This window comes from Salarias fasciatus, chromosome 7 (genome assembly GCF_902148845.1).
Source record: "Salarias fasciatus chromosome 7, fSalaFa1.1, whole genome shotgun sequence".
NCBI lineage: Eukaryota > Metazoa > Chordata > Actinopteri > Blenniiformes > Blenniidae > Salarias > Salarias fasciatus.
The window spans coordinates 21684851-21697587 of NC_043751.1; the positions used below are offsets into that span (position 1 = coordinate 21684851).

Here is a 12737-nt window from a genome sequence, read left to right on the forward strand (position 1 = left end):
TGTCATTGAGGGTCCTAAAAAAATTACCATGACCAAAACATTTATTCATGCATTTATAATCATTGCATTTTGTCTTTTTAGACTGATTTCTGATAACTAAATAATGTTTATGAGATGAAATTAGAGTACATAGCGTAAACAGTGAATGTAACTTACCTTCAGCTCACCTTCACTTTGCAGAAGTCATTCATTCCTCTTGGCTGCAGACTGAGTTTAAAGCATCTCTCGCCTCAATGGATTTGCGTAAATGGGTTTGGAGTGTGTGTGTAGTGTTTGGCTCAGTGCTCTTTGTCAGTGAACGTGAGTAAAAAATCAGCTTTTCTTTTTCTTTTTTTTTTTTTTTTAGTAAATTAACCCAAATATAAGAAAGTTTTAAACAGACGTGTGTTGCTCAGGTGTGGTGTGTGAAGGGTCCTGGGAAGTTCCTCGCTTTGACGGCTGGTACAACAGTTTGGGACATCCCAGACGCGGAGTGGCCGGTGAGTGCGCGCGCGCGCGCGCACACACACACACACACACACACACACACACACACACACACACACACACACACACACATACACACACGCTCACCTGACAGTGTGTTACGCTCTCGCAGGGTCTCGTCTCGTGCGCCTCGTGCCCGCGCAGTACTGGGACGGGGTGCTGCAGCCCGTCCACGAGCCTCTTCTCCCGAACCCGCGCGCGCTGAGCCGCGTGCTGACCGCCGGGACCCCCGGGCTGCCCTCCACCCGCAACCGGACCGTGCTCGCGCTCTTCTTCGGTAAATGTGACCAAACTTTTTCCAAACAGGTTTCCACAGAAGCAGAGGCACGTGAACACAGCAGCGGGACCCGCAGGTGTGACTTTAGGAAGAGGAAATGGCACGTGCTCGGTGAAGGTGCAGCTGTATTCCCCGTGGGGGTGCAATTACTCAAATTATAATTAATTTCTCTTTTCAGGACTTCCTAGAATTGTTTTTTTTTCTCAAGTATATGATTTTATTCACTTAATGATCAAACTACTGCACTTATCTTTTCCAAACTATTGATTGAACCTCAATATTTGTTTATTTATAAAGCAAACTGTGTATATTCTTGCTTGTGTGACATACATGTTTTAATTGCATGTATGACTTGAAGTGACATTTTTTTTTTAAATACAGTTAAGCAATTTAAGTTTGAGAGGAGGTGTTTTATGAATGGTTTTATTCAATTGCAACTTTATTTTCATGTTAATGTATTTATTTTTGCTAAAACGTACAATAATGCATTCAGTTGCACCAACTGTTAGATTAAAATCTGCCTTAACTAAGTGATTATTGAAGGTGGTATTTTGGGGGAATGGCCTTATTAATGGGACACATTTGATATTCAAGTTGATTAACCATCCAACTCGCTTCCCTTTGAAGCCTTGTTTTTTTCTTTCAGTATTTCAGTCAAATGTGCAATGATTCAAGAAAATACTAAAATATTAATGCAATTAATTATGCCTAAATTTTGCAGGTTACCATGTTGCTTTTGAAATTTTTAACTCAAGAGCTCCTGGCTGCCCCCCTGAGTTCATGAACATCGCGGTCCCTAGAGGTGACCCAGTCTTTGACCCCTCTGCAACTGGAAAAGCCCTGCTGCCCTTCCAGAGAGGACCGTGGGACAAAGAATCTGGACAGAGTCCCAGTAATCCTCGCACGCCGGTACACATCCTTGATCATTATTATAAAATCAAACAGAACAAGTGAGAAGTGAAACAAATAAGGAGCTGCTAAGGATGACCTCCTGTCTTCTTTTGTGTCAGGTTAACCTTGTGACTTCGTGGATCGACGGCAGCTCCATCTATGGTCCTTCCACTTCCTGGTCTGACTCCCTGAGGAGTTTTTCTGGAGGACTCTTGGCTTCAGGCTCTGAGTGGAACATGCCAAGGAAGGGAGGAGAACGCAGTCGCATGTGGAGCGCTCCAGATCCCTCTACCGGAGAACACAGACCTGAAGGCCTTTATGGTGAAACATAAATCACACAGAATCCCTTTTGTATCTCAGTTGGCATCAGAGAGTCAGGTTTTTCTTCTAAATGCACATGATAGATTTCCAAATACCAAAATTTTAATTGATCAATTAAATTGCATTTATTTTGATTCAATGTTTTTAATTTTCAATAGCAACAAGTCACATTATAAGTAATTTGAGGTCATTCTGCTTATCAAAGCCACAGGCTTACACCAAAACCACAGAGGTGAGCAAACATCAGAAAAAAACCGAATGGTAAAACAATAAACAGGTTGGTGGTGCCTCCAAATGCAGATCTTTCCAGATGTTTTTTTCGCAACACCCACCCACTCAAAGCTCCAAACTCTTCAAAACAAAGGGATGAAATTTGCTGCAAGCAGCGTTGCACCTGGGTCAGCTTGAGGCTGAGTCAAGAGAGGCCCAGCCTGACGTTGTCTATGACTCTTTAATTATTGTGTAAAAGGCCTGTCACACTCACCGCACCAAATCCCTTCCTGTATAGCAGAGAAGCTGCCGTGCAGTAGTCATGAAACCAGTGTTTTGTTGCTGGTGTTGTTAAAGGTGTGTAGTTATTATGTGGGTTGAAAAGAGGAGGATCCTCTTCTGTTGTCTCCTCTTAAAAAAAAAGCAAACAAACAGGGGAAATTCCGCTTCTGACCGCAAATGGAAATCGTCTTTCCGTTAGTGGTCAACAATCATTTTAATCTTCTGACTAAACAGCTTACTGTTTTTCCGATTTGGAAATCACAGTTTTTAATTGACATGTTGAAATTGGCAGTGTTTCCTCCAGCGTTTCCTCTTGTGTGTCCAGAGTTGGGAAACGCCTGGGCCAATGAGAACGTCTTCACGGCAGCAGAGGGGATTATCTGGTTTCGCTACCACAATTATGTAGCCTCCAAGCTGCACAGAGAAAACCCGGCGTGGTCGGACGAGAGGCTGTTTCAAAACGCCAGGAAGATCGTCGTGGCCACGTTCCAGGTATTGATCAGTGATATTGGTAATGTTCCTGAAGGTTTAATAATGACTTGCATTGTTAGATAATCTCCTTGTAAACAAAAGAAATGAGATCCTGGTTTCATCCCTGAAAACATTTGTTTTAAAAGCAAAATGAATGAAAATCCTTCCAGATTTTAATGCTGCTGTGTCCCCCACACAGAATATTGCTCTTTATGAATGGCTGCCTGCATACCTCAACGACAAAAAGCTTCCTCCTTACCCAGGTAAGAGGCGGCCAGAGTGCGTGTGCGTACAAGTGGAGGCGAGCAGGTAATGCACCGCTGGCCACAGGCCGCGGTGCGGCCGGCTGAGCTGTCGGTGGCGGCGTTTGGTGGATGTCTGCTCTGTCAGCAAAGCCTCAACCTGAGGCCGCCCTGCTGCTGAATAAGCAGCCGCAGCCTGTTGAATGGTCTCGTCACATCAATCGCTTCTCATATCTTCACTGCTTCTGTTGCCTCACTGGGGTCATGATGAGAGCATAGGACAGATCACTCTCCTTGAATTATTTGATGCTATTTTATGGTTTTTCTTGACACAGGTTACCAGAAATTTGTTGATCCAGGCATCTCTCCCGAGTTTGAGGCAGCTGCTATCAGATTTGGTATCACTATGGCGCCCTCTGGTGTGTATATGAGGTAATTATCCTTTTTTTTCTCTCAGTGAACAGCAAACACTCTTCCTATTGTGACCTGCGTGGAGGATCAGCTATAAATGTTTCTAAGAAGTTATGAGATGAAACAAACACTCTCGTTTTCATCCCTACAGAAACAGAACCTGCCATTTTCGGAGGATTATTAATGTTGATGGAAGCACATCACCAGCGATGCGCCTTTGCAACAACTTTTGGAAGCGAAAGGTGATAAATTACAATAAACCTGTGATACTTTCTTGATGACACAGAATTATATGATCATTCTGTTGCAGGTGGGGTCTTTTAGGTACATTACATAGATTTTTATCAGTGCAATTATTTTTCTTGGAAGTTTTACACCATAAAAACAGAGAAGACAATAAGAATTTCTTTAGTCTATTCATGTGTGGATTCTAAAGAACTGTTGAATATAAAAAAAATCAGTTATGGTTCACTTAAATTGCATCATTAAGATCATTAGATTTATCCAGTCCTGGATACTTTTCAGTTTCCTGTCAGTGTTTTACAGTTAATAGACAGAATGTGTTACACTGTACAGTGAGATGAATATTGGTTATTTTTTTCACCATTTTTCTGTTCTCCAGGAATCCAATTTGCAGACGGGTGAGGATGTGGATGACCTCCTCTTGGGCATGGCCTCCCAGATTGCAGAGAGAGAAGACAATGTAGTAGTGGAGGACCTTAGAGGTGTTTCTTCTTTTGCCATTCATCTTTCATTTAATTTATCAAGTCACTGTATGGAATATATAGACTAATATTCACTGTCTTGTTGTGATTTGATTGTTGTGTTATTAGACTATATGTACGGACCCCTGAGGTTCACCCGGACAGATCTGGTGGCGCTGACCGTCCAGCGAGGACGAGACTTCGGTCTGCGAAGTTATGCTGAGATCAGAAAAGCTCTGGATCTGCCTCCTGTGGCAACGTTTGAAGATCTGAGTCCTGAGCTCAACAGCAGCGACCCGCAGGTGAAAGCTGCAAACAAACATCCGTGTTAAAGAAAGCTTTGTTATTATCCTGTGACACGGTGGTGCAGTGGTTAGCACTGTTGTACTCACCTCCTTGTGAGTGCATCGGTGTTTTCAGAAGGAAATGACTTAATCTGGCTTTCAACTTCAGTCAGCTGAGGTCGCCTCCAGCTCTGTCTGACCCAAAGTTGGATAGAAGAATCATAAAAGATGGATTGCTGCAAATTAAAGCTAAATCTTCTGTGCTTCTGCAACAGTTGCTCCGTGATGTTGCGGAGCTGTATGGCGGCGATATCTCCAAGCTGGAGCTCTTTCCTGGAGGATTGCTGGAATCCAGTGGCGGTCCGGGTCCAGTTTTCTCAGCTATAATCTTAGACCAGTTTGAGCGTATCAGGAACGGAGACCGCTTCTGGTTTGAGAACAAGCAGAATGGGTAATCCCAAGGATCATTAACACATTGAGTCAATATTTACTGTTTCTAATATTCTCTAATGTTCTGTTCGACTCCCCGTGCTGTTAATCCTGCAGTTTGTTTACTGAGGAGGAGATCCGGTGGGTTCGCAGCACGACGTATCACCGCGTCCTGATGGCAGTCACGAATGCAGAGGCCAGCGACGTACAGGATGATGTCTTCTTCTGGAGGGACGGTAAAAATACACTTCTATAAGCCTTCACCCAGCTTTCCTCCAGTAATCTCAGAGACCGCTCCTTCTCGCTGTCAGCTGTGCAGCATCCATGAGCAGATTTATAAGACATGAGGTCTCCGATTTCTCCAAGTGCTCTTAAACTTCCCCACGAATAAACCGCTGAACGTCTCAGGCTGATTTCGTGTAATTATTTATTAGATTTTTTTGTTTTTTTTAGTTGCATATTGAACCCATTTTTTGTAAGGTCTCTTGCCTGACTCTATTTTTAGAGATTTTATTAATTTGTGGCTGTTTGTAAAAAAAGAAAGCACTGATGTTTAATGCACAGTGGGGTTTGTACTGAGCACGTTCTTTTGAGATGAAGAGGCTCTCTCCGTCGTCCTCAGGTGACCCCTGTCCTCAGCCCGCACAGCTGAATGCGTCAATGCTCCATCCCTGCACTAATGCTACAAAACGTAATTACTTTGATGGGAGCCACGCCGGCTTTGGGATATTTATCATTGTTCTGCTGCTCTTTCCCGTCGGTCAGTATCATACACGCTCTCTCTTTCCACACGTCAGTGACTCTGACATCCCCCGTCAGCGGTTGAGCTGTGAAATATTTGCCGATTTCACCTTTGCAGTGAGTTTTCTCGTGGCCTGCATGGTGGCGTATCTCCGGAAGTACAGGTACAGGAAATTCCAGAGAAGAAGAAAAGCCGGCGACAGAACAGAGGAGCCGGCTGTGGGAATCTCTGGTATGAAATCCGCATCATTTTAAAGAAAATATCCTCTAATGCTTTATTTGCAGGGTTCAGTGTTAAGAAAAATGTAATTCAGAATGTGTGTTTTGCAGCTTATTGTGCGTCGGTTGTTTGTAGATAGCAGACGGTCAGCAGCTGTCACTGACTGCAAAAAAGGAACAGTCACAACACAGCAACAGTAACATTTTCTATTCGTGTGAATACATCCCCCATTGGCTGTTTCACACTCAGTCTGTTGTGTCTGTTAAAGACTGTTAAATACTATTAAAAGATGCGTTTCTCCCTCTCCAGCGTACGAGTGGCAGGGCCCCAGAAGCCAGCTGCACCCTGTGAGCGTGTGGGTCAGTGAGAAGGGGAGGCTGCAGGTCTCCGACGGCGCCGGCTCCGCTCACCGCTGCCTCTGCCTGGGAAGCCAGCGCTACCTGGACGTCCTCCTGTCCAGCGACCGCCACCGCAGAGCTCTGCTGCTCAAAGTCTCTAAAGAGTATGACCTGGTGAGGAGCTGTGCAGGCTTTTAATCTGTATTACGGTTGCATTTTATGTAAATATTGATTTATCACTGTTAACATCTTTTGCAGTCTTAGCACATCCAGATTTCTCAACTCACACAGTGGAATTACTTCTACACTTACCTGATAAATTCACCCCATCCATCATTTCTTTGTTGATGCGTGTGTGATTCAGCAGATAAAACCGACGTCCATCATTTTTATCTCCCTGTCTGCACGCTCAGGTGCTGTTTTTCGATGACGAGAGCAAACGCACGGAGTTCATCAAGCATCTGTGCCAGGAGGTGACAGACATCAGGCAGGAGATTAGAGTGAAGGAGATGAGAGAGAAGGAACTGCTGAAGGAGGCTTTAACCCGGGAGCAGAGGGCTCAGATTGTGGAAACTTTCATCCGACACGCTTTCTCCCAGGTACAGTCAGACTGCGGACGTTTGCGGCGCAGCTCCGCAGAATATCGTCAGCTCTTGTTTGAGGTCGAACTCGATCTGACCTCAGACCAGGAGTGCTAATTGCTGGTGTTGATGGTGATTTCATTCCCCCTGCCGTGTCCTCCGCTGACGCCGGCGATATTAGTAATAACACATAATGAGGCTGACCTCACCGTCCCCGGCACGCAGGTGTTGGAGATAGAGAAGTGTGACGCCGGTGACATGAGTGGCGTTTCCCGCAAGAAAGCCAGAGAGGTCCTGCAGTGCGAGCTGACGGCGTCAGAGTTCGCTGACGCACTCGGTCTCAAACCCGACTCCCTGTTCGTGGACTCCATGTTCACACTGGCCGATAAAGACGGGAACGGCTACCTGTCCTTTCAGGAGTTCCTCGATGTGATCGTTATCTTTATGAAAGGTAAAACTCAGTCTCTCAGGTGTGTTTTCTGCTTCATTTGATCTCATGCTGTGCTGCTATTCAATAATGCAAGGACTCCTTTATTTTCCCTGTTGAATTAGTTTTAATCAAACAAGACCAGTCCATGCAAAATACTTATAAAACAATTTGTCAAAGGTTTCAGTATAAAACACTTGAGTGTATTACGTTTGCAGAATGGAGAAGCATTGTTTTCTTCAAGAGTCCTACCTGCTTGATGATCAAAGTTTTAAAAATACAAAAAAAAGCCAATATTGTTTATTAATACAAGTATTATTAAAGTGTCCGCTGTGGGTCATACTTAGTAGTATTAGCAAACATAACACAACACTGGTTCCCAGAACTGAACAGCTGATGCAGCAGTCTGGTCTAATGGAGGCTTAATTCCCTTTAGAAAAAAAAACAAACAAAAACTTGAGCATCAAATCCATATTGAGAGAGTGGGTGTGTGAAAACAGGAATACACAGAAAAAAACAAACTAGTCTGACATTAACCGAGGCAGAGAGCATTTCATACATGACTCTACTTTCACATAATGATCTCTGCATTAAATGTGAGCATTCTTCAGAAAGTAATAATTTGCTCTAAAACTAAGTATTTTTAACTTCTGGGTATTTTGTAGTTAATATTTTATAATTTTAATCAAATAAATCAAAATTGGATCAAACTACATTCTTTGTAACGCTGAAGTAAAATAAGTTCAACATGCAGTATTTGGAGAATCCCATTCAGTTTCTATTGGAGCTCAGATTTTTTTTTGAGGGAAAAACCTGTTTTGATGACAAACTGTGACTGATTTACAAATAAAAAGACTTCAAAGAATATACATGAGGACAGCGGGTAAATCAATTCACAAATTTTAGATATGTGAAGAGTGATGATGTGTAGGGATGTTATTGGCTCATATTGTGTGTGGAATCTGTTCAGGTTCCCCGGAGGAAAAATCCAAGCTCATGTTCTCCATGAACGACATCGGAGGAACGGGCTTCTTATCTAAAGAGGAATTTGCCCGGATGCTCAGGTTTAAGCCAGAGCTCGTCTTTGCTTCAAGTTCTTCCCTGAAAGTGTTTTGTTGGGTTTTTCTTCACCCTTTTGATGAATTGCAGGTCCTTCATTGAAATCTCCAATGGCGCTCTGTCAAAGCGCCAGGCAGAGGACGGGATCAAGGCCATGATTCAAGCTGCGGGCTTTGATAACAAGGAGAGGATCTCGTGGGAAGACTTCCATTTCCTCTTGCGGGACCACGAGAAGGAGCTCCAGTTCGCTCAGCTCAATGTCAAAGGTTGGAGAAAGTTTTCTTTTTCCAAGGGGGCGTCTTGTCCTCATTTCTCCGCCCTTGTCCGATGCATTAATGCGAACCGGCTGTGTGAACAGGGATGGAGAAACAAGGCAGGAAGCGGCTGAGCCGGGACCAGAGGGTGTCGTTTATAATTCCTGCAAACAGGTGAGAGGACAGACTGGAAGAACTCACTCACATAGCAGACACTGAAAACGGCTTATTTATATTATAGATATCATAATGATGACTCTATTTTTATGCTTTTCTTGCAGCAAGATAGAGGGACCAGAGCTGCGCAGACGAAAAAAGTATGTTTTTTTTTTAAAGTAAATGGTGGATTAATGGATTGATGATTTGATGAAGAATATCCCATATTTAGTGGGACGTTACAAAGTTCACTACAGCGATTTATATGAAACAAAAACATTTAGTACAAGAGAAAATAATTTCCCGATGTGTGTGAATGTTCTCAGGATGAACGTCAATACTCCGAACGTGTACGTGAAGCCCAAGCGTGAGAAGTACATCAAGAACCCTGTGCGGCAGAAAATCCAGCAGTTCAAACGTTTCATTGAGAATTATCGGCGTCACATCGTGTGTTTCACCGTCGTCTACGGCATCGCGGCTGGAGTGACGCTCGACCGATGTTACTGTGAGTGGAAATCTAAAATCACCCCCTCCTCATGCTGGACCGATCATCATCCCACCTCTCTGGTCTGACCCCGTCACATGACCCCGCGCTCAGACTTCGGTCTTCAGGCCGAAGCCACAGGCGTTCCCGAGACGTCGGCGGTGGGCATCATCGTGTCCCGGGGCTCGGCAGCCACCATCTCCTTCCTGTTTCCCTACATGCTCCTCACCGTGTGCCGCAACCTCATCACGCTGTGTCGGGAGACCTTCCTCAACCGATACATCCCCTTCGACGCTGCCATCGACTTCCACCGCTTCATGGCCATGACGGCACTCCTCTTCTCCGGTGGGTGTGACAATACCAAACCATGTCTTGTTCTCTGTTTGTTCACATATTCATCATTTTTGTGTGCGTGTGTGTGTGTGTGGGTGTGTGTGTGTGTGTGTGTGTGTGTGTGTTCTCACAACAGTTATTCATACTTTGGGACACGTGGTCAACATCTACATCTTCTCCATCAGTGATCTCAGCATTCTGTCCTGCCTGTTTCCCAAAGTCTTTTCCAACAACGGGTAACTTCTCTTCTCTTGATCTCGTTCTAAGATTTTTACTTTGAGTAATTCTCAGTGTTTGTTTCCTTTTTCAGATCTGAACTTCCTCTCAAGTGGTCCTGGTGGTTCTTTCAGACTGTTCCCGGTACACGATGAGGCTAATTTTAGTTTCCTTGCAGTACATGAAGTGTTCCTCATCTCCTGCTGTAATTAAGTTTTGTGCTCTTTCCTCTTCCCAGGAATCACCGGCGTCTTGCTTCTTTTCGCTTTAGCGTTCATTTACATTTTTGCCTCACGCTATTTCCGTCACATCAGCTTCCAGGGCTTCTGGGTCACTCATTACCTCTACGTTGTGGTGTACATTCTGGTGAGTATTACATCTAAAATGCAGCACGGAGACGGTTTTAGAGTGGTGTGATGCCAACTTTGTTTTTTTTTTTTTCTCTCTCTCTCTCTCTCTTTCATTTTTTTAAAAAATCCGACAGACAGTAATTCATGGCACTTACGCTCTGTTTCAAGAGCCTCGTTTCCACATCTACCTCATCCCCCCTGCGCTCCTCTTTCTCCTGGACAAGCTCATCAGTCTCAGCAGGAAGAAGGTGGAGATCCCCGTGGTCCGAGCCGAGCTGCTGCCTTCAGGTTCATTTCTTTCCAGCTTCTTTTCAGTTTTTCCTCTCACCCGCGTTGAAGTCGCGACACCGGCGTGTGCTCCGTGCGTTGGAGCTCACTCCTCCCCCGGCTCTGCCACCTGCAGGCGTGACGCATCTGGAGTTCAAGCGGCCGCAGGGCTTCGTGTACCGTTCAGGCCAGTGGGTCCGCATAGCGTGTCTGAAGCTCGGCACAGATGAGTACCACCCATTCACTCTGACGTCGGCGCCTCACGAAGAGACCCTGAGTCTGCACATCCGCGCCGTGGGGCCCTGGACCAGCCAGCTCCGAGAGCTCTACACCGAGGAGCGCGTCATCGAGCAGGGCTTCTACCCAAAGGCAAGCTGTCAAGGGCTTTTCCTGTGTCTGAGCTCCTATCGTTTCAGGACACTGATATTCATATTTTCTTGCATCAAAAGCTGTATCTGGACGGCCCGTTTGGTGAGGGCCATCAGGAGTGGATTGACTTTGAGGTGTCGGTGTTGGTGGGAGGAGGAATTGGAGTCACCCCTTTCGCTTCCATCCTGAAAGACCTGGTGTTCAAGTCCTCCATCAAGTCCAAGATCCTGTGTAAGAAGGTGTGTGTCAAAATGAAACCGTGCACAAAAACCCCTGCATGCATGGTCTCTGAGAGTTGTTGTGTCCGAAGGTGTATTTCATCTGGGTGACGCGGACGCAGCGCCAGTTTGAGTGGATGTCAGACATCATCAGAGAGGTGGAGGAAGTGGACACACAGGAGCTGGTGTCCGTCCACACCTACATCACCCAGGTGGCCGAGAAGTTCGACCTACGCACCACCATGCTGGTGAGATGTGCAGACTCTGTTAAAGCAATGACAAAGCTGTGTTTCACCAACATTTTTGAAAATAAAAAATTACTCAAAAAATAGACAAGTACAACTAATATGACAAAAAAAAAGACTGTTTTGATTGGTTGTGGTTGCAGTACGTGTGTGAGCGCCACTTCCAAAAGGTGTGGAACCGCAGTCTGTTCACCGGCTTGCGCTCCGTCACTCACTTTGGCCGCCCGCCTTTCGTGTCCTTCTTCAGTTCACTGCAGGAAGTTCATCCTGAGGTCAGACGTCTGTCCGTTCATTTCCACACCTTACTCACAGCAGCTAAAATGATCAGTTTGAAAAAAAAAAAACAAACAAACAAAAAAACCCCTCAAAATTTGCCTTGTCTCCTGCAGGTGGGTAAGGTGGGCGTGTTCAGCTGCGGCCCCCCGGGACTCACCAAGAACGTGGAGAAAGCCTGTCAGCAGATGAATAAGAAGGATCAGGCCCACTTCATACATCACTACGAGAACTTCTGACGTCTGTCTGGCGGAGGTCCGAAGGGTTACAAGCATTTAATTTATACATTTTTATAAACACCAATCATAGAGAAATTGAAGGATTTAATTTTATATACCAAGATATGATCTAGAATCCGTCGTCTTCATAATAGTTGTTCTATGATGATTTCATTCATTCCAATCAAGAATGGATTTCATTTTGGATTTCAAGGATGTCATTTGCAACGCCTAAAAAAATATTCACATCATGTATTGGGGTATTTATTTCTTTTGACTCATGCTGCTGAATGTAGGTGTCACTGTTTTCAAATGGGTGAATTTATGTTTGCGAGTACCATTTGTGAAATCAGCTTCAGTTTTTTTCTTATATGTAACAAATAAATTGTAAAATTTTATTTAAACACATGCTTCGTTTTTGTCAAGAACCTCAGATGGTGTGAGGATTTGTTCAGTTAAAAAAAAAAACAAAAACAAAACATTTTACTTGTGGTTCCCCGCGGTGCTGCAAGCTGCGGGACTATAAATACACTTGAATTAATCCAAACTCATAACTTTGATTTGTCGCTTGAGTGATAAGCCAGACAGCTGGAGGTGCATGTTCATTTCATTACAAAGTTCTGCACAATTATATGAATTTAATATTAAATGTTGGAATTCTCTTCTTGCAACAAGATGACTTCCTGTTGAAATGGGGAGAATTTAACTCTGTGCCCTGAGAAGTTATCTGCAGAGATTAATTTGTTTGGGACATGTTTCACTTCTTACTCAATAATGACTCATTTTTCCTTTTTTTTTTTTTTTTTTTTTTTTTGTCATTCAGTGTTGTTTACTAGATTTAACCCACAAAGACTCAAATGACTTTTATACGCAGCCAGGGAGCTTTTAGCCGAGATTTATCAAAATAGTTTTACTGCAAGAATTTATGTGGGGCTGTCAACTATTCCTGTGGACTAACTACTATTCACAAGGGTTTATTT

The 12737-nt window shown here is 44.2% G+C and overlaps 1 protein-coding gene across 1 annotated transcript; it reads left to right on the plus strand.

The window, feature by feature from the left end:
* Positions 1 to 233: 233 nt before the first annotated feature.
* Positions 234 to 11778, plus strand: duox (dual oxidase). The gene is made up of 33 exons (XM_030096585.1): positions 234 to 300; positions 381 to 479; positions 599 to 763; positions 1485 to 1672; positions 1774 to 1975; positions 2793 to 2959; positions 3138 to 3201; positions 3516 to 3612; positions 3743 to 3833; positions 4214 to 4316; positions 4425 to 4597; positions 4855 to 5030; positions 5126 to 5244; positions 5631 to 5768; positions 5868 to 5981; positions 6279 to 6481; positions 6721 to 6906; positions 7114 to 7339; positions 8286 to 8379; positions 8465 to 8640; positions 8733 to 8802; positions 8910 to 8945; positions 9111 to 9289; positions 9383 to 9613; positions 9738 to 9837; positions 9912 to 9961; positions 10056 to 10183; positions 10302 to 10455; positions 10571 to 10803; positions 10884 to 11042; positions 11114 to 11269; positions 11410 to 11538; positions 11656 to 11778. Exons 1-33 carry the CDS (start codon positions 234 to 236, stop codon positions 11776 to 11778), a joined length of 4596 nt encoding a protein of 1531 aa, XP_029952445.1.
* The last annotated feature ends 959 nt before the right edge of the window (positions 11779 to 12737 follow it).